General features: G+C 56.2%; 2 protein-coding genes across 5 annotated transcripts; both read left to right on the top strand.

Annotated features, from left to right (window-relative positions):
• The first annotated feature begins 6 nt into the window (after positions 1 to 6).
• On the top strand, positions 7 to 9,125 carry ACIN1 (apoptotic chromatin condensation inducer 1). Of its 4 annotated transcripts, none has more exons than XM_060294582.1 (10): positions 7 to 3,029; positions 3,932 to 4,065; positions 4,160 to 4,312; positions 5,317 to 5,458; positions 5,798 to 5,943; positions 6,329 to 6,436; positions 6,577 to 6,684; positions 6,917 to 7,241; positions 7,353 to 7,453; positions 8,183 to 9,125. In XM_060294582.1, the coding sequence occupies exons 1-10, from the start codon at positions 2,900 to 2,902 to the stop codon at positions 8,507 to 8,509; spliced, it is 1,674 nt and encodes a 557-aa protein (XP_060150565.1). In that variant the 5' UTR covers positions 7 to 2,899; the 3' UTR covers positions 8,510 to 9,125. The 4 variants fall into 4 exon arrangements, with proteins under 4 accessions (XP_060150565.1, XP_060150567.1, XP_060150566.1 ...); XM_060294584.1 differs by having other exon boundaries at positions 4,196 to 4,312; XM_060294583.1 differs by having other exon boundaries at positions 3,935 to 4,065.
• Positions 9,126 to 9,992: 867 nt separating this feature from the next.
• Positions 9,993 to 20,546, top strand: CDH24 (cadherin 24). Its single transcript, XM_030854547.2, has 13 exons — positions 9,993 to 10,207; positions 11,758 to 12,061; positions 12,242 to 12,536; positions 12,728 to 12,847; positions 12,924 to 13,091; positions 13,262 to 13,449; positions 13,797 to 14,050; positions 15,200 to 15,336; positions 17,705 to 17,826; positions 17,910 to 18,021; positions 18,436 to 18,684; positions 19,210 to 20,226; positions 20,313 to 20,546. Exons 2-12 carry the CDS (start codon positions 11,861 to 11,863, stop codon positions 19,707 to 19,709), a joined length of 2,346 nt encoding a protein of 781 aa, XP_030710407.2. The 5' UTR covers positions 9,993 to 10,207; positions 11,758 to 11,860; the 3' UTR covers positions 19,710 to 20,226; positions 20,313 to 20,546.
• The last annotated feature ends 2,612 nt before the right edge of the window (positions 20,547 to 23,158 follow it).

Genomic DNA, 23,158 nt, shown 5'->3' on the forward strand with positions numbered 1-23,158 from the left:
GCTACTTAGAAGCCAGCCCTTGGGGTCATCCCAAAGGCCCCTTCCCCATTTTTGTGACCTCTTTACTTACTTTTTTGGCATATATCTTATCTTGTGTCCTGAACCCAATTCAGGGGGCTCCCCCCATCAGAGCCAGCGAAGTCTTCTTGGCTCTTAAAGTAATTAGAGCAAGAATTAGCTGGGTTTGGGAGTAGGGTAATAGGGTGGGAGGGACTGTTGTGTGTGTAGCCTTTCTTTGGTGTGTGTTGCGGGGGTGGGGGCCGGTGAACGTGATTTGATGTGCAGAATATTATTTATTACAAGGTCCTTCTTCCCCGTAAAACTTTGTCCAAGTACCTCATGTACGGTAATCCGCCCGTAAAATATAACCCTGCCCAACTGGCCAATCGCTGATGCCGCCTCTTCCTCTGGACCCACCCGCTGCTCCTGAGCTGCCCAGTCAGCTGAGTCTGCTATCCAGGTGTCTTGGCCAGAGGGGGGCATGTGTATGGGATCCTGTGATGGGCCCCCTTTTGCCTCCCTGCCTTGCTTACATCAGGGGGCCAAGAAGAGCACTGTTCTGGAGAGACTTGTATTGAGAAAGCAAAAAGCATTTGGAAAGGGGTGGACTTGCATCATCTCCCTCTTTGGGACACCCCAAGAAGAGCTTGTGTCAGTGCTGGGGCGCCTGCCCACACGCCCTTGCCCTTTTGAGGACTCTGGGTTGCCTTATTTGCTACAGACTGTTGGGATCCCCATCTAGGGCACCAAGACCTCCTAAAGAGTCAATGTTTGTGATCACAGTGCCATGCTGTAAAATACTGAGTGGGGCTCTCCGCTTAAGCTGTGACGACTAGGAACCCTGCAGAGAAGTCTAGGGTCTGAGCCCAGAGATTTAAGGCTGATGACAGCCCAGCCATGTATCACCACTTGCTCATCAGATGGACTTTCCTTTGGTCCCTGTTGTCCATGGTGAAGGGCAGCATATGTTGGTTGCTCCAACTTCTCCTCCATCCCTGGAGGCAGGGGCTCATCCACCCACCTGACTGGAACCGCTGTCTCAGCTGGAGTCCCTGAGGAGATGCCACACACCACTCTCAGAAGAAAAGTATTCTGACCTTGCTGCTGAATGTGTGCCAGGTCCTGGGGCTACCCACCTACTACCCCCAGGCTGCCTTCAACAGAGGCTCCATGATCCCACTCGGTGAGAGGACCCCCTCCCCAGTTACAGGCAGAGGAGAAAGGGACTCTGGAGTCATCACCTGGATTCCAAGTATTGGGTGGTGGTGTCGCTGCAGCTTGCCACTGATGGACATAGGGTCCTGCCTCTCACGATAAAAGGCCAGGACCATTTCTGCTACTTACAGGCCATCTCATCAGGGACTGCAAGATGATGCCCCTACAGGGCCGGGACTGATGTCTCTGCCCCCTTTCCCCCGTACCCCTCGCTGAGCCTGGCCACCACCAGTGAACTGTCTTGACATCATGGAAACTGGGCAGCGTCCCCCCACACGTTTCCCTCCCGCCCCCCCTGCGCCCCTGGGAGGACTCTGGCAGTGCCGTGCTGACCACCACGCCGTGCGCCCACCTTTTTTGCCAACCCAACCCCCCACCAATTGCACAGCGCCTAGCAGGGAGGGCTCATTCTGATTGGACCGGCGGTTGACTAGATACAGTACACAGTGAGGTGCGATTGGCTGAACTGAAGATCCCAGGTGTGAGATGGTACCTGGAACATTTGTCATATTCCTAGTTTATTTTCCTCTTTATTTTCTTCTTTCTCCTCTTTTTTTAATCTTTTATTTTAATTTTTTTCTTTATCTTTTTTTCTGATTTCTTTATTGGATTTGTTTATTTATTTGGTTCATGTTTTTCCTGTTTTAATTAAGACTTTTTTTTTTTCTCACTAACTTACCCATCGAGAGCGGCCTGGCTAGGGGTCAGGCTGGCCCTTAACGGAGACCAAGGAGACTTGGTTAGACGACACAAACGGGGCTGGGGGGTGGATGGGGAAAAGGGATTTCATCAAGAGGGTTCCTGCCCTACCCTTTAGAAGGGTGGTAGGTCTTAGTTTTTCCAGAAATAAGCACTTAAATCTAAAATGCTCTATTCTCTTTTTTGCTCTCTCTCTTCCTCTTTTTGCTCTGTCCACAGTCTTTCTCCCACTGAGTGTTTGGGGCAGAGACTTGCTCAAAAGCAAGTTTGGAAGTTTCTGGTCCTTGGCAGAGCCCCTAAGGCATAAGCCCTGTTTGGAGAAGAAACAGTAAAGGCTCTGCTAGAGCTCCATACAGTGGTCAGAAAGTCTGAAACTCCCTAGGGCCAGTCTGCCCTGCATAAAAACTTGTCTTTACCAAAGACACCTTTAAATTCTTTCTGCTGGCAATTGGCTCAGGAGGCTCATCTCCAGTGAGTCTGGTGCTGCCGTCCACAGTGTGGTGGGCATCTGGGCAGTCTTAACAGTCTGCTGCCCAAGCCACTCAGAGCCAATGTCAGTGGATGTCAGGCTGGGCACTGAGAAGAAGAGGAGGGTTATGTTGTCAAAGTGCCATCCCAAAGTTGGTTTTCCTTGTTTCCTTGTGTTTTCCTCGAGTTAGCAAGGAAGACCTTAGAAGGACCAGATGACCCAGCTCTGGACATAGCTTGTTGGGCTTGGCATCCTCTCGACCAGTAGAGACAGTGGAAGAGGGCATGACCAATGCTTTTAAAGGGCTGGGAGGCTACTGAAATTATTCTTCCAGCTTATTTCTGGTTAAGCTAATACATAGGTGTGGAATGGACTAGATGACTTTTCCCTGCTGTGATGTTTGGTTTTATTTTTTTCTCTAACTTGCATTGATTCTGCTTCGTTTTTGCCGTTTGCCGCTTCTGTTTTGGTCTCTGTCTGTCTCTGTGTCTCTCTCTCTCTGTGTCTTTGGAGCCTATGCTAAGACTGCCCCATCTAACCTCTTTCCCCCCTCTCTGTGGGGTGTGTCTCTTTCTCTTTTTTCCCCTTTTCTTCTCTATACAGAGCTCGCTGCCCAAATCATTCAAGAGGAAGATCTCCGTTGTCTGTAAGTCTAGCCCCAAATCCCTGATACAGGTCCGGAATACCATAAAAATCAGTTGATAGAGAAGTAGATTCCCATTCTCCGTCAGTGGCATTCTTGCGTCGCCCCCTGCCATCCCACCACCTCCACCCAGCAAATCTACATCTTTTGGGCGTAGGTAGTGTTTCATTTTAAAATTCAGAACTTCACAAACAATCCTTGTTATTTTTCCCCAGTCACACTTCTTTCTTAACCCTAATGAGATACACCGTGAGATGTCTTACCATTTCTTATTTAGTCCTCCTGCTTTTATTATTTCAGATGTCTGAACCCTCAGAACGAGGAGTGGGTTTGAGGGATTCCTATAAAATGCTTACCAGTTTATACTTTATTCTAAGAGAGCATCTGAGAAAATGAGAGTGCCCACACCTCCAACAGTAACATCTTTAACATTTTGCCAATGAGGAACTCCTCATTGACAAAAGTGTAATAGGTCTTTATGACTTGAGATATATCAATCTGTAGGATGAAAATAACCTCAAGCATGACCAGGTCACATCATGATCTAAAATTAAATTAACTTGAATTTTAGTATCACATAGTCTTGTTTTTCTCATTCCCATGTCGTCCTCAATCTGTCTTCCCCAGTACTTTAGATTTTTCTACCACTAAAAGTTTAAATTGCTTACCAGCCTAGTTAGCTCTTCCTTGTTGCCTTCAGAGATCAGTAGTTTTCATCTTTCAGGAAGTGGCTCTAGGCCTTTTATTGTTTACTCTGAAGCATGGTTTCCCCAGTCCCCAAATGTGGTTTCCTTAAGTTAACCTTTTACTAAAATTCCAGTCGAAGCCTCTCTGTGGGTGTTGTGGTGTGAACCAGCAGAGGGCCTGAGAGCATCTAACTGTGGGGTCCTATTTCTTGGGGACAGCAGCTACCAAGGGGGTGCCAGCTGGAAACAGTGACACAGAGGGGGGCCAGCCTAGTCGGAAGAGGCGTTGGGGAGCCAGCACGGCCACAACACAGAAGAAACCCTCCATCAGTATCACCACCGAATCACTCAAGGTGAGGTGGGAGGGGCCGGGGAAGGGAGGATGAGACATGACGTGGGAGTAGACATGGGCCCAGTGTAACGGGGTGGGGGGTATCTGTGTCCCAGAGCCTCATCCCCGACATCAAACCCCTGGCGGGGCAGGAGGCTGTTGTGGATCTTCATGCTGACGACTCCCGAATCTCTGAGGATGAGACAGAGCGTAATGGTGATGATGGGACCCATGACAAGGGGCTGAAAATATGCCGGACCGTCACTCAGGTAAGGCTCCTGCCCCCCACTTTGGGGGAGGGGGCCATGGATGCAGAGTGGGCAACTGAATGAGGAGCTAAGGCGGAGTCCTAGAAGGGAAGTCTGCCATCTGTGCAGAGGGTTGGGTGAGTTGGCCCTTGTAGGGTAGGGGTCAGCAGGCTACCAGATCTAACCTGTAGCCTGTAATAAAGTTCTGTAAGAACACAGCCACCCCAGTTCATTTATTCTTTTTTTTTGTTTATTTTTGGCTGCGTTGGGTCTTCGTTGGCGGTACGCGGGCTTCTCATTGCGGCAGCTTCTCGCTGCAGAACACGGGCTCTAGGCGCATGAGCTTCAGTAGTCGTGGCACATGGGCTCAGGAGTCGCGTCTCACGGGCTCTAGAGCGCAGGCTCAGTAGTTGTGGCACACGGGCTTAGTTGCTCCGCGGCATGTGGGATCCCCCGGACCGGGGTTCGAACCTGTGTCCCCGGCATTGGCAGGCGGATTCATAACCACTGCACCGCCAGGGAAGCCCAGTTCATTTACTCTTGTCTCTGGCTGCTTAAGTGCTATAATATCAGAGTTGAGTAACTGCAACCATATGGCTCACAGAGTCTAAAATGTTTAATATCTTGCCCTGTACAGAAAAAATTTGCCAATTCCTGCCTTAGTTTTCCTCATGGCAGAGTTGAGGCACTACAAATCCCAGGATCTGGTGGAGGTGAACATAATAATGAAATTTCCTCCCTAGTGGAAGAAGCGTGTTAGGTTGACTTACCACCATCTCTCCCCGAGAAACCAGAAACTGAAAAGAGTGTACCTGTTTGGTGTTTAAGAATCCCTCTGTAGGGACTTCCCTGGTGGTCCAGTGGCTAAGACTCCACGCTCCCAATGCAGGGGGCCTGGGTTTGATCCTTGGTCAGGGAACTAGATCCCACATGCCACAGCTAAGACCCGGGACAGCCAAATAAGTAAATAATAAATAAATAAATTAAAAAAAAAAAGAATCCGTCTGTTATCTGATACCTTACAGGTGGTGCCTTCCGAGGGCCAGGAGAATGGGCAGAGGGAAGAGGAGGAAGAAGAGAAGGAGCCTGAAGCAGAAGCCCCTGTACCTCCCCAGGTCTCAGTAGAGGTGGCCTTGCCCCCACCTGTGGAGCATGAAGTAAAGAAAGGTAGGTGCAGCATTATGAGTGAAACATGTGGCCCCCTGAATTCCCAGAGCACTTTATTTGGACCTCTTTTAAAGCGTTTAATGTTTTCTGCCTCGTGTTCTAGTATTTTACACATGTCTTCTCCTAGTTATCAAGCTGCTTGAGGGCTAGGTTTGAATCTGTTTAATTTTTGCATCTCCATAATGAGGAGATCAGCCTGGACCGTACCTTGCACAGTGCAGGTGCTCAGCACATTTAGATGGGACAGTGACTATTGGTAGGGAATTTTAAAGTCCTGCTGGAGGTGAAAGAGCCAGCATTGCTCCCTGCTGAAAGTCATTCTTGTGCTCTATTTCATAGTGACTTTAGGAGATACCTTAACTCGACGTTCCATTAGCCAGCAGAAGTCGGGAGTTTCCATTACAATTGATGACCCAGTCCGGACTGCTCAAGTGCCCTCCCCACCCCGGGGCAAGATCAGTAACATCGTCCACATCTCCAATTTGGTAAGTCATTTTTTTCCCACAGTGCAGCTTGGTTTAGAGTCTGAGCTTTGGACTCATGTTTCTTAGGTTCATCTCCTGGATCTGCTGGTTACTCACTCATTGAGTGAGTTATTTTACCACACAACCTGTCTCATCTGAAAAATGGGGAGAAAAAAGTATCACCCTGCAGGGTTGTCTTGAGAATTTGTAGAGAGCCTGGCCCATGATGTCTCAGACAGTGTTACCACTCTTCTCACATTCCTGATGGAGGGTTCCTAACCTCTCTGGCCTCACCCAGACTTGGAAGCTATACTCCTGTGACAGTGGTGTGGGAAATCTTCAGACTAGTTACATGAGTATAGTTCTTGCCTTCTTTAAGACCCTGAAATTTTGTTTTCATTGGCAGGTTCGTCCCTTCACTTTAGGCCAACTGAAGGAATTGTTGGGACGTACAGGAACTCTGGTAGAAGAGGCTTTCTGGATTGACAAGATCAAATCTCACTGCTTTGTAACGGTGAGGGGAAGAAACTGATTCTCTAGGTTGTGGCCTGTATTTCCTTTTGTGACCATCGTGGGCAGATTTGAGGGCATTGTGGCAAGTGGGAAGGGTTGAAGGCCTGTTGTGACCCTCTGCCTTCTCCCTCCCTCTGTCAGTACTCGACAGTAGAGGAAGCAGTTGCCACCCGCACGGCTCTACATGGGGTCAAATGGCCCCAGTCCAACCCCAAATTCCTCTGTGCTGACTATGCTGAGCAAGATGAGGTAAGAAACCAAGGGAAAGGAAGGAGGCGGGTAGGGGCAGGGGAGGCTGTATCCGCTAGATTCCAGCTGAGATCCCAGCCAAACCTGCCGTCACTGAGATTCCTTTTCCCTCCTCTTTGGTTCCTTTAGTTGAACCATGGGGCTCCAAAGTCTGTTCACTGGTACCTGGGCTCCTTCAGTGGGAGTGATGTCATCTTCATCCTGACTATCCTTGTCCCTCCTCTACCCGCAGCTGGATTATCACCGAGGCCTCTTGGTGGACCGTCCCTCTGAAACTAAGACAGAGGAGCAGGGGGTACCACGGCCGCTGCACCCCCCGCCCCCGCCCCCAGCCCAGCCACCACAGCACCCCAGGGCAGAGCAGCGGGAGCAGGAGCGGGCGGTGCGGGAACAGTGGGCAGAGCGGGAACGGGAGATGGAGCGGCGGGAGCGAACGCGATCAGAGCGCGAATGGGATCGGGACAAAGTTCGAGAAGGGCCCCGTTCCCGATCACGGTCCCGTGACCGCCGCCGCAAGGAACGCGCAAAGTCTAAAGAAAAGAAGAGTGAGAAGAAAGGTACTTAGCTATGGGGGGCACACATACTCAGTAGTAGGTGGGAAAGGGACCCAGATGGGACGGGGCACAGAGTCGTATGCATCAAGTCTGACTCACTTTCTTCCACCTCAGAGAAAGCTCAGGAGGAACCACCTGCCAAGCTGCTGGACGACCTTTTCCGTAAGACCAAGGCAGCTCCCTGCATCTATTGGCTCCCACTGACTGACAGCCAGGTGAGCACACGCCTTCCTGCCTTGAGGGGCACTCTCAAGCTCAGGAGGAACCACCTGCCAAGCTACATCAAGGCTTGGGAGTGAGCAAGGGGAGAGTCATGTGACTACGAGAGTGAATAGGCCCAGATATTGGCTTAGAATAATAAGGCAGAAGCTAAGCATCACAGAAGGAGGCAGTTTTAAGACCCAGTTGATTGAGTGGGCCATAGAGAAGCCAGACCCATAAAGGATAGAGGTAGACACGAGATCGGAACTCTGTGTGTGTCCCAGGAAGCTGGTGGTGCCAACCGTGCTTCTTGGAAGTTGATTTTAGTTAGCTGAGAAATCTGTGTTTAATAAACTCAGCTGTTTCTCTTTCTAATTTCTAGGGGTTTTAGCTTTTTAAATCTCCGTTTCTTTGTGATGGGCCTTTTGGGAATTGTAGGTTTATGCTACTCCACTAGAGAGAATAGAGGTTTGTTCACATCGAGTTAGCTTAGGAAATACCAGAGGCCAGGCATGGATGGTGCCACTACCTGTCGTGGGCATAAAAGATGAAGACTGGGAGGAGGGCTTGGGGCTCTGAGACGAGGACAGATGTGACTGCTGAGGCCCTGCCCTTTCCTGCATAGCAGGAAGGCTGACAGTGGTCCCGAGCTAAGAGTGCAGGGTCCAGGTGCAGGGAGACCAGGTGAGACTCATGTGAGCAGGGCTGAGGTACCTGTTCTCTGCCTTCCCTGCCTGCTACAGATTGTTCAGAAGGAGGCAGAGCGCGCTGAACGGGCCAAGGAGCGGGAGAAGCGGCGAAAGGAGCAAGAAGAAGAAGAGCAGAAGGAGCGGGAGAAGGAGGCGGAGCGGGAACGGACCCGACAGCTGGAGCGAGAGAAGCGGCGAGAGCACAGCCGGGAGAGGGACAGGGAGAGAGAGAGGGACAGGGAGCGGGACAGGGGAGATCGAGATCGGGAGAGGGACAGGGACCGGGAACGAGGCAGGGAGAGGGACCGCAGAGACACCAAGCGCCACAGCAGGAGCCGGAGTCGGAGCACACCTGTGCGGGACCGGGGTGGGCGCCGCTAGCCGCTAGCCGGGAGAACACTAGGGAGAGCTGCAGGCACCGGCCACCCTGCCCCAGGGGGCTTCAAGGCCACAGAGGGATAGGTACAATCTCCACCACCCTGGAACCAGGGGTCTTTCACACCATTTGCCCAGTGCTGAAGTCTGGCTGCCACCTGTCCCCACATACCAAATGGAGCAGTGGGCATCTTCCCACCCTACCCCCGTAATCTATCTCTTGGGACTTAGCCCTCTCCTCCCTCTCATTTCCCATTAAGTCTGTGAGAGGGAGGAGCTATGTTAGGGAGGGAGGTGGTTGGCCCAGAGCTGGGGAACAGCCAGGAGCCCCAAACCTCTCTCTCGTTTTTCCTCCATCCTGCTCACCACCTCCTTTGGTACTTGCACCCCCCTTTTGGGAACAGCCGGGGCCAGGACTGGGTCACCTATGAGCTGAATCAGCATCTCCTCCTGAGTCCCAGGGCCCCTGCAGTTCCCAGTCTCTTTGGTCCTGCAGCCCATGCCTCCTGCCCACCGGTTCCACTTTATATCCACCTTTTCCTTTTGTTCAATTTTTATTTTTATTTTTTTTATTATTAAATGATGTGGTCTATGGAAAATAATAAAATTGACTTAGTTTTAACTAGTGTGATTGAGTGGCTTTCCTTGGGCAGGGCCTGGGTGAGAGCCATGTTGAAGGGGAGGCTGCAGCATGCAGTGCAGCCAGCATTGCTTGCATTCCATACCCTTAACTTAGGCTGCTGCTTCCTGGAGCAGGGACTTCCCACCCTCCCTCCATCCCTGCCTCGGCTCTAGCCACACACAGCTGTGGATCTTCCTCGCTGGAGGGCCGAGGGAAAGACGCCCTGGGAAGAGGGGTGTCCCGGTGCTGTGCTAGAGGCATTTGGTCACCTGGTCACCACCTTCAAGGTGCCGCCCATAACTGCCACCAGGGGGCGGCAGCCGCTCGCTCAGTAGGCTCCTGTAAATGAGCTTCCCAAAAAGGCTCCGTGCCCTCCCGCCGACGTCGCCTCGGTCCCTGCCCTGTTTGTTCCCTGGGCCCAGCCCGCGGACTCCCTGGACCTTTCTGCTGTGCTTAAAGCCCCCAGCCGGCCCGCTACCCTTCCCTGCACAGGTTCCCAAAATGCTGCCGCCTCACGGCCGGGGTCCACAGCAGCCTCCAAGGCTGGTCCGGGGGCGGCGAACCGGGCCTCCGCAGTGGGCTCCAGATTCCCCTGCTCACTGTGCGCTCGCCCTTCGCCCGGCTGCGGGGGGCGTGCGGGCCGCTTCGCGCTCCCGGGTGCGCCTTCTCCGCTAGCTCTTCGGAAACGGCCTGGCGCCGTGGCCTGGAAGCCCTCCCGCCCGAGTGCCCCTCCAGGCGCTGCGGGCCCGGCCCGGGAGGGGCACCGCATCTGTATGCGCCCGGCAGCGCCGAGGGTGCGGGCAGCAGGCACCGCCCCCGCCCCCCGCTGCGCGGCCAGGGCTGGCCGGGGAGGGTCGGAGGCTGGGCCCTCCCGCGCGGCGCGGAGGCGCCTCGCTCCTCCGCAGGCGGAGCCTCCTTCCCCCGCCCCCTCCGTCTCGCTCCCTTGTTCTAGCCGGGGCTGCTCAGACCTGCAGCGGAGCCGCGGCGCCCGCTCCGATCGGCTCGGGGCTGCGCCCCCGGGACCCGGCGACGGGGACGGGCGGGGGCGCTCCCCACCGGGCTGGGCCCCTTGGCACTGCCAGGTAAGGGCGCCTGCCCTGGAGCCCGCGGTTGGGAATCCTCGGAGGGGCAGCAGGGGGCCCGCAGCCTGCGGGTGTCTTCAGAGCGGTGAACGGTGCGCTCCGCGACTGGGAGCCCACTGCCGGCTCCCTTCTCCCGCGCTCTACCGCTTTCCCTTCTTCCCTCGCACCTCTCTCTCCCTCTTTTTCCCATCTTCCTCTCCCTCGATTTCTCTTCATCCTGCCTTCTCTCTGCCTGTTTGCCTTTTCTGCCCCTTCCCTGGCTCCCCAACCCTTCTCTCTCCCTCTTGCCCTGTCTTGCTCCATCTCTTCCTCTTTGCCTTTTTCTTCCTCCACCTTTCTCTCCTCTCCTGTCTTTTCTTTTTCCCGCTTTCCTTTCCTTCCCCGTTCCTTCCCTCTGCTCTCCTCTTCCCTTCCCTTCCCGCTATCCTGTTTCCCAGTCCTCTATCGCCTTCCTTCTCTCCGTCCCGCCTCCCTCTCTGGCCCCGGCTTCCCTCTTCCCTCGGGAAGGAGAGGACTGTCAGGTGTATGTCTGCTCTAGGGGAGGAGGGGCGCAGCCACAGCCACCTGAGGGGTGCCCGTTGGAGGAGAGGGAGGAGACAGTGGTGGGAAGGGTCCTCTAGCTTCCTTCCCACAGCCCCTCCTGGCTGCCCCTTCTCCCAGAATGAAGTTCCGCACCGGGGCGGCCTGGTCTAACCCCGGCAGCTAAAGCTGCCCCTTCCTGGTCATCACACGTACTGAAAGCCCCTCTGCCCCCTCTTCCACCCATTCTCAATCCTGGTACCCATGACTCCTCTCTGCCTTTCAGGCACCCAGGCTACCTCCTTTGATCTCTTTCCTCCTGTCTCTTGCTGCCATTCTGTCTCTGTCTCTGTCTGACAGTCCCTGAGTCTTGGTCTCACCCTTAATCACGCTGTGTCTCTAGCCTCTGGGTCTGCCTCTGCTCCCCCTCCCCAGTCTTCGGCCTCTACCACCCCTCTTCTTTCAGCTCTGGCCCCCCACTCTGCCCTGGGAGCCCAGTCCCCCTTCAAGGACTTCAGCTAGCTGTGTGCCGGGGGCAGGTTCTGGAGAGGCGGAGTGCCTGTGGAGGACGGACTTTCACAGGCTCTCAACCCTGTCTGAGGCTGCCCTGCTTGTCATCTCAGCCTGACCTAGGCGCCCTGAGACCCCACCTCCATGAATCCCAATCCCTGGATTTTAAGCCCTTTCCCTGGTAGCCCCCATCTCCTCCAGCCCCAAGCTGCATGCCCACCCTGGGAGCAGAGGGGCCAGTTTGGGGTTCCAAGCCCTCCCAGCATCCCCTCTCCTATCTTCTTCCCAAGCTTCTCTACTCAGAGTTGAGTGGCCGGAGATTTATCAGCTTGGAGGGCTGGAGGTGGATACGGGCAGAGCCTGGGTGGAGGGAAAGATCAGACTGTCTGCTCTCTGTCTTAGTCTGGGTTCTGGGCAGTGGGGCGTCTGGTTCCTTGGAGGTGTGATCTTCCGCATCTAACTTTGGGGAGGTTTAAGAGTTTAAGGGTTTCCTTAACCGTAAACAGCTGTGCATCCTGCAGGTGTGGATCCATGGGGCAGCCCCGAAGCATCTGCCCCTCTGCCCCAGCCAGCTCATGCCTCAGCACCCGGGAGCAGTGAACAGAGCCCTGGCTGAGCCCAAACATGTGGGGCCTGGTGAGGCTCCTGCTGACCTGGCTGGGTGGCTGGAGCTGCATGGGGCGCCTGGCAGCCCCAGCCCAGGCTTGGGCAGGTTCCCGGGGGGCCCCAGGACCAGCACTGCTTCGGACCCGACGGAGCTGGGTGTGGAACCAGTTCTTTGTCATTGAGGAATATGCCGGACCAGAGCCTGTCCTTATTGGCAAGGTAGGGATCCACCCCTCCCATGTCTACCCTAACCCTCAAGGCCCTGCCCCGCAACTTCCTCACTTCTGCAATGACCTTGGTCCCTCAGGACACCCAACACTCCACTCAATCCTAGATTTAGACTCTAACTTTCTGTCCCTATGCTTGGAACCCGCTGCCATGTTTCCCCGATCCCTACAGCTGCACTCAGATGTGGACAGGGGTGAGGGCCGCACCAAGTACCTGCTGACCGGAGAGGGGGCAGGCACTGTATTTGTGATTGACGAGGCCACAGGCAATATCCATGTCACCAAGAGCCTGGACCGGGAGGAGAAGGCACAGTACGTTCTACTGGCCCAAGCTGTGGACCGAGCCTCCAACCGACCCCTGGAGCCCCCATCGGAGTTCATTATCAAGGTGCAAGACATCAACGACAATCCACCCATCTTTCCCCTTGGGCCCTACCACGCCACAGTACCCGAGATGTCCAATGTCGGTGAGTACCCCAGGTCCGGACATCCCGGATCCCATCTCCTAGAGTGCCCTCACCTCTCCTTCCCCGACCGCTTTCCGCCCCAGAACCCACCTCCTGCAATTCAGCCCCGCTCATGTCTGGGTCCCGCCCATCTACCCTTCTTCCCCACTTGGCTCTGCCCCAGCTGAGCAGAGTGCCGGGGTCCCCCACAGGGACATCAGTGATCCAGGTGACCGCTCACGATGCCGATGACCCCAGCTACGGGAACAGTGCCAAGCTGGTGTACACTGTGCTGGATGGACTGCCTTTCTTCTCTGTGGACCCCCAGACTGGTGAGGATAGAGCTTGGGAGGCGGGTAGGGCAGCCGTGGGGACAGGCACCCCCTGACTCGTCGTTTCTCCCCCTAGGAGTGGTGCGGACCGCCATCCCCAACATGGACCGCGAGACACAGGAGGAGTTCTTGGTGGTGATTCAGGCCAAGGACATGGGCGGCCACATGGGGGGGCTGTCGGGCAGCACTACGGTGACGGTCACCCTCAGCGATGTCAACGACAACCCCCCCAAGTTCCCTCAGAGTAAGGGACAAGTGCCCCGCCTGAGCCGCCCTTTGACCGCCCCCCAGCCCTACAGCCTCGGGAGAAGCCTCCCCCACCCCTCCCCCAGCCAGGCCTGGGAGAAGGATGTGCTGGGGGAGGGAGGAGGACCGGGGACCTCTCTCAGAACGTCTCCCTCCATCCACTCCAAGGCCTGTACCAGTTCTCCGTGGTGGAGACCGCTGGGCCGGGCACCCTGGTGGGCCGGCTGCGGGCCCAGGACCCAGACCTGGGGGACAACGCCCTCATGGCATACAGCATCCTGGATGGGGAGGGGTCCGAGGCCTTCAGCATCAGCACAGACGCCCGGGGTCGAGATGGCCTCCTCACTGTCCGCAAGGTTAGCCTCCTGTCTGCTAGCGCTGCGGACCCACTCACACTTGCCTCCTGCCCCATGGGACACGCTTCTAACAGGGCTAGAACAGGCTCGGTCGGGATCCCTGTGTTGGAGCTTAGAGATTACGGTCATCTCCTCGTCTTTCAGATGAGGGCCTAAGGGCCAGAACGGGGGAGTGACTGGCTCAGGACTTTGCACAGAGCAAGTCTGTGACGGAACTGGGGGCAGACCTAGAGTTCTGACCGAGTAACCCACGCCCCACCCCACCCCGACCACCGAGGCCACTGCCCCTCTGGTGCCCACCTCCCGGGTTCCCCCCTGCCTCAGTCACTCCGTCCCCCTCACCACAGCCCCTAGACTTCGAGACCCGTCGCTCCTACTCCTTCCGTGTGGAGGCGACCAACACGCTCATCGACCCAGCCTACCTGCGGCGAGGGCCCTTCAAGGACGTGGCCTCAGTGCGCGTGGCTGTGCAGGATGCCCCAGAACCACCCGCTTTCACCCAGGCTGCCTACATCTTGGCAGTCCCCGAGAACAAGTCTCCCGGGACCCTGGTGGGCCAGGTGTCAGCTGCTGACCTGGACTCCCAGGCCAGCCCGATCAGGTGAGCTGGGGTGCAGGCGGGCTCAGGGCCAGGGCCCAGCAGCATGCTATTCCCGCCCGAGGATGTGCCCCCTTTACTGCAAATCACGCTCACCTCCTGGCAGAAGTCTCCCTCACTGCAGGCCTGGGGCCAGGGCAGGGCTGGAGGACCTTGCTGACCCCTCCCACACTCTCCACCCATCCCTCTGGGTGGATGATAGTAGCGCCTCCCGGTGGCAGTGCGAGCAGATGGAACCTCATCTGATGAGTGCGACGGATCAGTTGATGGCCACGGCTATTGACCGCTCGCTCAGCGCTTCACATTTTACCCGCTTGATAACATTTCCTTCTCCAACAACCTGTGAGAGTCGGATAGTAGATAAGGGTAGTAACCGTCTCAGCTCCGGTTGCTTTAGAGCTGCGGTCCCCGACCTTCTCGGCAGCAGGGACCGGTTTTGTGCAACGTAATTTTTCCACGGACGGAGGGGGGTTGGGGGGGGGCGTTGGGAATGGTTCAGGCGGTAACGCGAGCAGTGTGGCTCAGTTCCTAACAGGCCATGGACCAGTACTGGTCCGCAGCCCGGGGTCTGGGGACCCCTGCTTTAGAGGCCTGGCCCTGAGAGGTTGAGTAATTTGCCCAAGGTCACACAGTCAGTAAGTAGCAGTGCTGGGATTCAAATCCGGACTTGTCGGCCCCAAGAAGACCCACTCTTTCCACCGCCCCAGCCAGCATCCCTGTCATAGCACTGAGGGAGTCATTCCCATTTTGTAGTTGAGGAAACAGGTTAAAAGATTTGCCCAAGGTCACACAGCTGGCCTGAGACAGAGCAGGGCTAGAACTTGGGTCCCTGGTCCCCAGAGCAGAGCCCCAGAAGTCGGAAAGACAGGCAGTGTTTACCCGACGTCACCTCTGTCTCTCTCCCTGCACGCCCATGAAACCCAGTCCCCGGCATGTTAGGACAGGTGTTTAATGTTGATGACTCCCCGGGGATATTTGTCTTTTGAGGGGACCCTAACGTGAACTATGGCTCTGGGTGCGCGTCTCTGGCCAGCTCAGGCCCTCTGCCCAGCTGAGCCATGAGGCCCAGCAAGGTGAACAGAGGGAGGGAGGGGTAGCTGCAAGCTCTGGCCCTGCCGCAGATCAGCCGCCAGCCCCACTCCATCTCCCCAGATACTCCATCCTCCCCGACACGGACCCGGAGCACTGCTTCTCCATCGAGCCTGAAGATGGTACCATCCGCACGGCAGTGCCCCTGGACCGCGAGGCTCGTGTCTGGCACAACCTCACAGTGCTGGCCACAGAAGTCGGTGAGGAGTCCTGGGCCCCTGGGAGAACCGGGAGGAGGCAGCAGCCTCCCAGCAGAGGGGCCGTCCCTGGGCACGGACGTATGGGGGTGGGGGAGGGCGGCTAGTGCCATCACACCCTCACCCAGCGTATAGCCACTGGGTCCCCAGCCTGCATCATCACCACCAGGCAGGCCTTCTGGTCTCCTGCCTGGGCTGGGCACAGTGGGTCTGCCTGAGCATTTCCCCTCAGTTTCAGTTGGCTCCCATACCTGACTTTCCCCAACCCGGAAATAAATCTAACCTTGAATAGCTTCCCGCACCCTGTGAGACCCTGCCTGGCCCACTCTCTGCTTCAGGCTGAAGGGGCATCAGGGAGGGGCTGGGCCCCTCCTCTGGGAGCTGACCGGGGCCAGGGTGGGGAGGTGGTGCCAGGAGCCCCTCTCTGGGAAGCCCTGCCAGGAGCCCTCAAGGGTAGGGAGAGGGACCAACTCCATGCACTGCCCATGTCAGTCACCGGTCACCAGTAGTGTGGTTCAGCCTTAGACCTCCCTCCCTTCTATGAACCTCTCCTCACCACGCCTGCTTATGCCTCAGGGTCTCCTACGTTTGCCATCTGTGTCCTGTTTAGGGAAGTTGTCACTGTGTGCATACGTACTTGTACATGTCCGTGAAGAGCTATGTGTGTGTATACACGTGGGTGTGTACTTACATGTGTATGATTCCACACGTGTGGAAAGTACATATACATACATACCCATGTTTGTGAGTATACATCTATAGCTGCATATATGTGTACGTAGTTGAGTGTATAGAATTGTATTTATATTATTTGTGCATATGTGTAATTGGATGTATATAGTGATAGATACAAGTAGCTGTTTGTATATATTGTTTTGTGCATGTGTTTGTGGACAGATAGTAATAATTTACTATTTATTGTGTATCGGACACTGTTCTAAGTACCAAATGTGGGTTACTTCATTTAATCATCACCACAACTTTATGAAGAAGGTACGATTTTTTCCCCCATTTTAAAGGGAGGAAACTCGGGCAAAGAGAAGTTAAGTAACTTCCCAAGGTCACACAGACATTAAGTGGTGGGGCCTCAGTCCCAGTCAGGCTGCAGAATCTCAGCTGTTGTCTCCTCTGCCATACTGCCTCTCATACGTGTCGAATTGTATGTAGATAGGTTTATGTTTATGACCGTGCAGCTCTGGGGCAGTGCATGCGTGTCTGTCTGTGTGAACGTCCCTGTGTGTATTTGTGGTATATGTAGCGTGTCTGTGGCTGCCTGTGTATACGTAGCCCTGCGTGTGTGTGTGTGTGTGTGTGTGTGTGTGTGTGTGTGTGTGTGTGTGTGTATTCCCCTCAGTGTCTTCTCATCTCCTGCCAAATCCTGCACCCCAGTATTGACTAGCAGGCCCTGGGCCTTAACTGCAGCGAAGGAATGGGCCCCAGCCCCGTCCCATCTCAGGGTATCCCAGACCCTTTAACCAGGCAGTCTGCTCCGCTGCCCAGGCTGTCAGCTCAGCACCTTCCCAAAAGCCAGCCAGCTCTCCCTCAACTCGGGGAAAAGACTAAAGGAACTGTGAGGTTTAGCCTAGAGGAGGTGAACACTGGGGCAGGCAGGGATGCCTAATTTCCATTTTCTCTTGGATGCCACGGGCAGTGAGAAGCAAGGCAGGGTAATGGTGGGAGCCACCCAATGACGAGGGGGCCTGTGTCTGGCTGTGGTACCCAGGGTGGCCTGGCTCTGCCCCTGAGTATCACGTAGCTCCTCCCTCCCCAAGGTCAACTCTAAGTGATACTCACTGCTACACCACAACCTCCCAGACCTCTGATGGTGTGTGTATGTGTGTGTGTGTGTGTGTGTGTGTGTGTGTGTCCACCGGTTTTGTGCATGAAAACGCATTCTCTGCATCTTGGGGGTCGGGATACTACATTCACTGTATATATTGAACATTCACTTCATGTATGTTGCATTTGTTTTAAAATACTGAGTGTACATCAAATGGACGGTATGAATGTGTTTGTATGTTTCATGGCTACTGTCTGTGTGCATCCGGTATGCATCGTCTGTCTACCTTTCCTTTATGGCACGTGTACCCTGCATGTGGGTTCTTGTATATGTTATGGGTGCTACACTCCTGTTGAGTGTATATGGTATATGTATTGCACACATCTCGGGTACCACATGGCTGTTGTATGCGCTTGTTCCATTCATTTCGCAACATTGTTTGCTACTTGCATATTGCATGCGTCATCTCATGTATCCCACATGCATGCTATGTGCTGCGTGTGGCATCCGTGCCCACACACCCCGTGTGTTGTGTGTAACTGTGATGTGTGCGCTTGCATGGGGTGTACGTGTTTGTGTTTCTGGCTTCAGACAGCTCCGCGCAGGCCTCCCGGGTGCAAGTGGCCATCCAGACCCTGGATGAGAATGACAACGCTCCCCAGCTGGCGGAGCCCTACGACACCTTTGTGTGTGAATCTGCAGCGCCCGGCCAGGTGAGCCGCTGAGGCAGGGGGGTCGGGAACTCAAGACCTCTCCAGCTGCCCACTCCGTACAAGGCTTCTTTTCTTCCTCCCAGCTGATTCAGGTCCTCAGGGCCCTGGACAGAGATGAAGTCGGCAACAATAGCCGTATCTCTCTTCAAGGTCCCCTAGACCCCGATGCCAACTTCACTGTACGGGACAACCGAGGTGGGTAGCCTCCTACAACCGTGCCCATGCCTGCTTCCCTCCTCTCCTCTACCACCCTCGGCCCTGCCTGCCTACCTGGGCCCTCCACCCAACAGAAGGGGGATGTGGTTTGGGGAGTTCCCTGGTGGCCTCGTGGTTAGGATTCTGGGCTTTCACTGCCGTGGCCTGGGTTCAATCCCTGGTTGGGGAACTGAGATCCTGCAAGCCGCGCGCGCAGTGGGGCAAGAAAAAAACCAACACAGGGTGGATGTGGTTTTGCTCTTTGCAAACCTTCCCCACAGACCTTACTGGGAACGTGTCCCAGGAGGTGACCCTGGGCTGCAACGACCTTACTGGGAACAACCTTACTGGGACTGCAACGACCTTACTGGGAACGTGTCCCAGGAGGTGACCCAACACCTTCCTCTCCCACAGATGGCTCTGCCAGCCTGCTGCTGCCCTCTCGCCCCGCCCCGCCCCGCCAGGCCGCCTACCTGGTCCCCATAGAACTGTGGGACTGGGGGCAGCCGGCACTGAGAAGCACCGCCACAGTAACTGTCAGCGTGTGCCGCTGCCAGCCCGATGGCTCCGTGGCCTCCTGCCGGCCCGAGGCTCAGCTCTCACCTGCTGGGCTCAGCACCGGGGCCCTGCTCGCCATCATCACCTGTGTGGGCACCCTGCTTGGTGAGTCAGGCCACAGTGGGACATAAATGTGGGGTCCAGGCCTGCAGGGTGTGTGGAGAGGAACGAGGACACTGGACACAGGGAAATCCATCCTAGGTCTCGAAGGAACCCTCGTGCCTGGATTCTCCCACTGCCTCCTGCATCCGAGACAAAAGCTCTGGCCTCATATCCCTGGCCTGTCAATCTAATGAGAGTCATGAGCCATGAAAACTGTTTATCGAGCCCTGACTCTGGGCCCCGTGTGGCGCTGGGCACAGCGCTTGGTATTTCATCCTTTCAACAACCCTGAGGAGTAAATATGTTTTCCCTCTTTTCCACACAAGCAATCTAAGGGCGAAAGACGTTCAGGGAAGTTAAGCAACTTTCCATGGTCACACAGCGAGTAAAGGGTTGAAGTCAGGATTCAAACGAGCTTTGCCAGATGTCAAACCCAGGGCTTGCCACCCCTAGGCCGTTCTGATTGGAACCAGGCTGCCCCACGCCTGGCCCTGCCGGCTCAGCGGCCCGTGTGCGCCTCTCCCCCAGCCCTGGTGGTGCTCTTCGTGGCCCTGCGACGCCAGAAGCAGGAAGCCCTGATGGTGCTGGAGGAGGAGGACGTGCGTGAGAACATCATCACCTACGACGACGAGGGCGGCGGCGAGGAGGACACAGAGGCCTTCGACATCAGCGCCCTGCAAAACCCCGACGGGGCTGCCCCGCTGGCTCCCGGCCCGGCCGCGCGCCGAGATGTGCTGCCCTGGGCCAGGGCGCCGCGCCAGCCCCGGCCCCCCGGCCCCGCCGACGTGGCGCAGCTGCTGGCGCTGCGGCTGCGCGGGGCGGACGACGACCCCAGCGTCCCACCCTACGACTCGGTGCAGGTGTACGGTTACGAGGGCCGGGGATCCTCCTGCGGCTCCCTCAGCTCCCTGGGCTCCGGCAGCGAGATCGGCGGCGCCCCAGGCCCCGCTGAGCCGCTGGACGACTGGGGGCCGCTCTTCCGCACCCTGGCCGAGCTCTACGGGGCCAAGGAGCCCCCGGCCCCCTGAGAGCCGGCCTGGCCCTGCCCGCCACAGCGTGGCGGCTGCACAGGCCCTCTGAGTGAGCCCCCGGGGTCCAGGCAGGCGGCAGCAGCCCAGGGGTCCCCAGGCCTCCCCGATCCCCATGTCCCTCCTCCCCACTTCCCCAGGGCAACCTCCCCCTTACCTCCCTCGTCCTGAGTCGTCTGTTCGTCTCTCTCCAGGGATCTCTGTCTCTGTCTCTGACACTCTCCCTGTCTGGGACTGCGTTGTGCGGCTCAGACTCTGAATCTCTCCGTTCTCTCACTGTGATTCCACTTTCTTGTGGCTCTGTTTTGGTCTCCCCCATTCTAAATCTGTCACTCACGGCTCTGTCTGTCGCCCGTGCCCGCACACACGTTCTCTGTCTGTCTCCTGCCCACATCTGCCCGCATTCTCTGTGGGTCCCTGTGACTGCCTTTTTGGTTTCTTCCGTTGTCCATCCCAGAAACAAGAGAAACTTCCAGCCACTGCTGCCCACCCTCCTGCAGGGGATGTTCTGCCCCAGGTCAGTGTCCCTAGAGTGGAACACAGGGGTGGCCCAAAGCCCTCCCTCACGCCCCACCTCTCACTCGGGCTCTCCTGTCGTTGCAGACCTGCCCGCATGGTTCCATCCATCACTCATGGCCTCATCCTGGCTCCATTGGCCTCCAGCGAGAGAGGGAGCCAGCTCACCTCCCGGGGCAAGAGCTCCAGCCCCCAACGTGGCCGCCTCCCTGGAGCTCTGCCCAGCCGTCAGCCGGCCCTGGGCAACCTAGCTCTGGGCATTGTCTTGTGTGCTTCCCAGGCCCCAGGGGGAGGGATGAGAAGGAAAGAGGGAGGCAGCTGGGGAAGGGGAAGAGGGAGGAAGGGGAGGGGCCTCCATCTCTAATTTCATAATAAACACTTTATTTTGTAAAGCTGGAGTCCTGCTTTCCTTTCTGCACTCAGGTGTCTGTAAGAGCGTCACTGTGCCAAAGGGCTGGAGGAGAGGCCTGAGCCCACCCCCTCGACCCCTTCTCCTTTCTCCTTTGGGGGACAGTCGCTTCAAGTCCCCTTAGTAGAGGAGGCTTTGGGTTGACACCATACAGGGACGAAAGAGATAATGACATGTACCTCTACCCCCACAACCTCTGGGTTCTCTGTTGGTCTCAGACTGTCCAAGGAAATTAAGATGTGGAGATTGGCCAGAGGGGAAAGTGGGAAGGAGAAAGTGGAGAAAAGGGGGAGCTATAAAAGACTAAGAAGAGAGGAAGAGGAGCTCTAGACTAGGAATAAGTATGGGTGGGGAAGAGCAGAGGGGGTAAGCCAGTGCCTCCTGGGGCCTGTGGTCCCAGCTGGAGAAAGGGTGGGCCAGGGCGAGGTGGCACAGTCACAGTGGACCTGGGGCCTGCTGCCCCACCTTTTATTCTTCCCAGTCTCTGGTCTTACTCTTTGTGGGCACAAAGAGGAGGGAGAGGGACCAGGGAGGCGGGCTGTTCGAAGGGCTGAATCAAAGTCAACTGGGGTGGGAGCCCAGCGGGTGGCCAGCATCTCTCACCGTGCACTCCCTAAGCAGAGAAGGGGTCCACCCGGCAACCAGAATTAGCACCCATGCCTCGTAACTCCAGGCAGGGCTCCTAGGGACTCAAGTAGATGGGTCACGATAGGTCCTTGTGACATTCCCCTCCAAGCGCGGAGTGCAGATAATCAGGGATGGCTGCTCTAATGGGAAGATGCCTTCTTGTACCTTCCACGCCGTTTGGTTAGGGCAACCAGGCGGTGGGAGAACAAGGACCCTGCTCCGATGCTGGCATTGTCATTGACTCTGCTGAAGGCTGGAACCGGGCCCCTGCCTGCCTGAAGGCCTGTGTGAGAGCAGACTGTCCGCCCCTGAGGGAGACGATTAGGAGGCAGCACTCCAAGCAGGGAGCCACAAGGACAAGTCTTCCTGTTCAGAGCTAGATCCACACCTTTGGTCTCCCCTGATGTCTGCATCAAGCCTCCAGGAGTAAGTGGAGAGAAGGAGGGATTGACTCGTGGGCCGAGGAGGGGCGCATTGAAGTGGGATGCAGGCCTTTGCCTCCTCTCCCAGCCCGCCTTAACACCCTCCTGAGGTCCTCCCCAACTCATTAAGCTTCAAGGAAAACAACAATGTAGGGAAACAGGCTTTTCAGCTAGACCCTCAGGCTTATCTCTGGTCTTAAATACCTCACCATTGGAAACACCGAATCAGTCAAAGGGAGGGAAGAAGGGCAGAACCATGGAAGGAAAAGAGAGAGAGAAAGGGAGAGGTGATGGGAGGAGACGCAAGAAGAGTGGGGCTCCCCCCCTGTTATGCCCTCCCTATCTGGGTTTAATCCTCCTTCCCTGATTAATGGGAAGAGGAGGGGCACAGAGTGTTCCAGGGGGTGAGCCGCATGTGGTTCTCAGGGAGCCTTGGGCTGGGCTCAAGTGGCAACCCCAAGCTAGCCCGCCCCTCCCTCCCTGCCTTTTCTCACCCCTGGGGCTTCAGGACAGGGGTGGGAGGATGCAGAAGTATCGAACCAGTGGGGTGAGCCCTGCCCCACCCCACTCTGGACCTCTTTTCCCCAAAAGAAGTGATAAGGCCCGTCTTTCTCCCTGATAACTTCCAGCCTGTTTCCTGTCTCTGCACATAGGAACTGCACATGCATCGCCTATCCTGGATCACTCACATACAACAGGTCACAGACCCACACTCACCTCTGCATGTGGAGGTGCCCCCTCTTATGTCTGCGTCAATCAAACACTTGAACCCTGGGCAAAAGCTGCCCTTCCTCCTGTGTTCCTCCAGGACCAAGCTGGCCTGGGGTCCTTGACCTCTAGTGATCATTGCCAGTGTCCTGCACCTCCTCCCCTGAGGCTGAGGAGTGGGTGAGGGATGAAGAATTGCTACGGAGGCCACCAGCCAGATTCCCAGACCCTGGCTCGAAGCCTAGTCTTCCTGTACTGGGCACCTTTCTGCGGCCCCCCTTCCCCTGACCATTTCCCCCCCTCTCCCCTACTGCTTTCGCTCCTGGGACTCCCTCAGCTTTCTTCCCTCCTCTCCCATCATCCCCTGAAAGCCAGAGTCTGCTGGAGCTCCTCTGTCTGGCCAGCTCCTGCCTGGAGGAATTCTTAGCCTGAGGTGCAGGCTTGGGGCTCACGACTGGGCTGGAGGCTGGGAGGAGGGGTGTCCAGGAGGGAGGAAAGGTATTGTTCATCTTGGGACTGGAAGCTGTAGGAGTGGGATAGAGAAAGAAGATTCAGGAATCTTCAGGTGCCACCTCCTAGGCTGACCGTGCTTTCCCCCCTCACTTGGCCTGGGGAGGGGAGGGTGGGGAGGCATCCCTCCTGGAGCTGTCAGCCTGCATCGCCAAGTCAGGGCTTACAAGGGAGTGGCAAGGGGACAGGGGGGTGGGAAAGGATGTGCTAACCCAGTAGTTCCCACTAGCACAGACACTTCTCTCTTTTCTTCATGC

Source organism: Globicephala melas, chromosome 2, assembly GCF_963455315.2.
Source record: "Globicephala melas chromosome 2, mGloMel1.2, whole genome shotgun sequence".
Lineage (NCBI taxonomy): Eukaryota > Metazoa > Chordata > Mammalia > Artiodactyla > Delphinidae > Globicephala > Globicephala melas.

Coding starts and splice junctions, on each gene's coding strand:
- CDH24 (XM_030854547.2), top strand. CDS start 11,861: ATGTGGGGCCTGGTGAGGCTCCTGCTGACCTGGCTGGGTGGCTGGAGC. Junction 14,051..15,199: donor TCCCAGGCCAGCCCGATCAG/GTGAGCTGGGGT, acceptor CCATCTCCCCAG/ATACTCCATCCTCCCCGACA. Junction 15,337..17,704: donor AGTGCTGGCCACAGAAGTCG/GTGAGGAGTCCT, acceptor TTCTGGCTTCAG/ACAGCTCCGCGCAGGCCTCC.
- ACIN1 (XM_060294582.1), top strand. CDS start 2,900: ATGCTAAGACTGCCCCATCTAACCTCTTTCCCCCCTCTCTGTGGGGTG. Junction 4,313..5,316: donor TATGCCGGACCGTCACTCAG/GTAAGGCTCCTG, acceptor GATACCTTACAG/GTGGTGCCTTCCGAGGGCCA. Junction 7,454..8,182: donor TCCCACTGACTGACAGCCAG/GTGAGCACACGC, acceptor TGCCTGCTACAG/ATTGTTCAGAAGGAGGCAGA.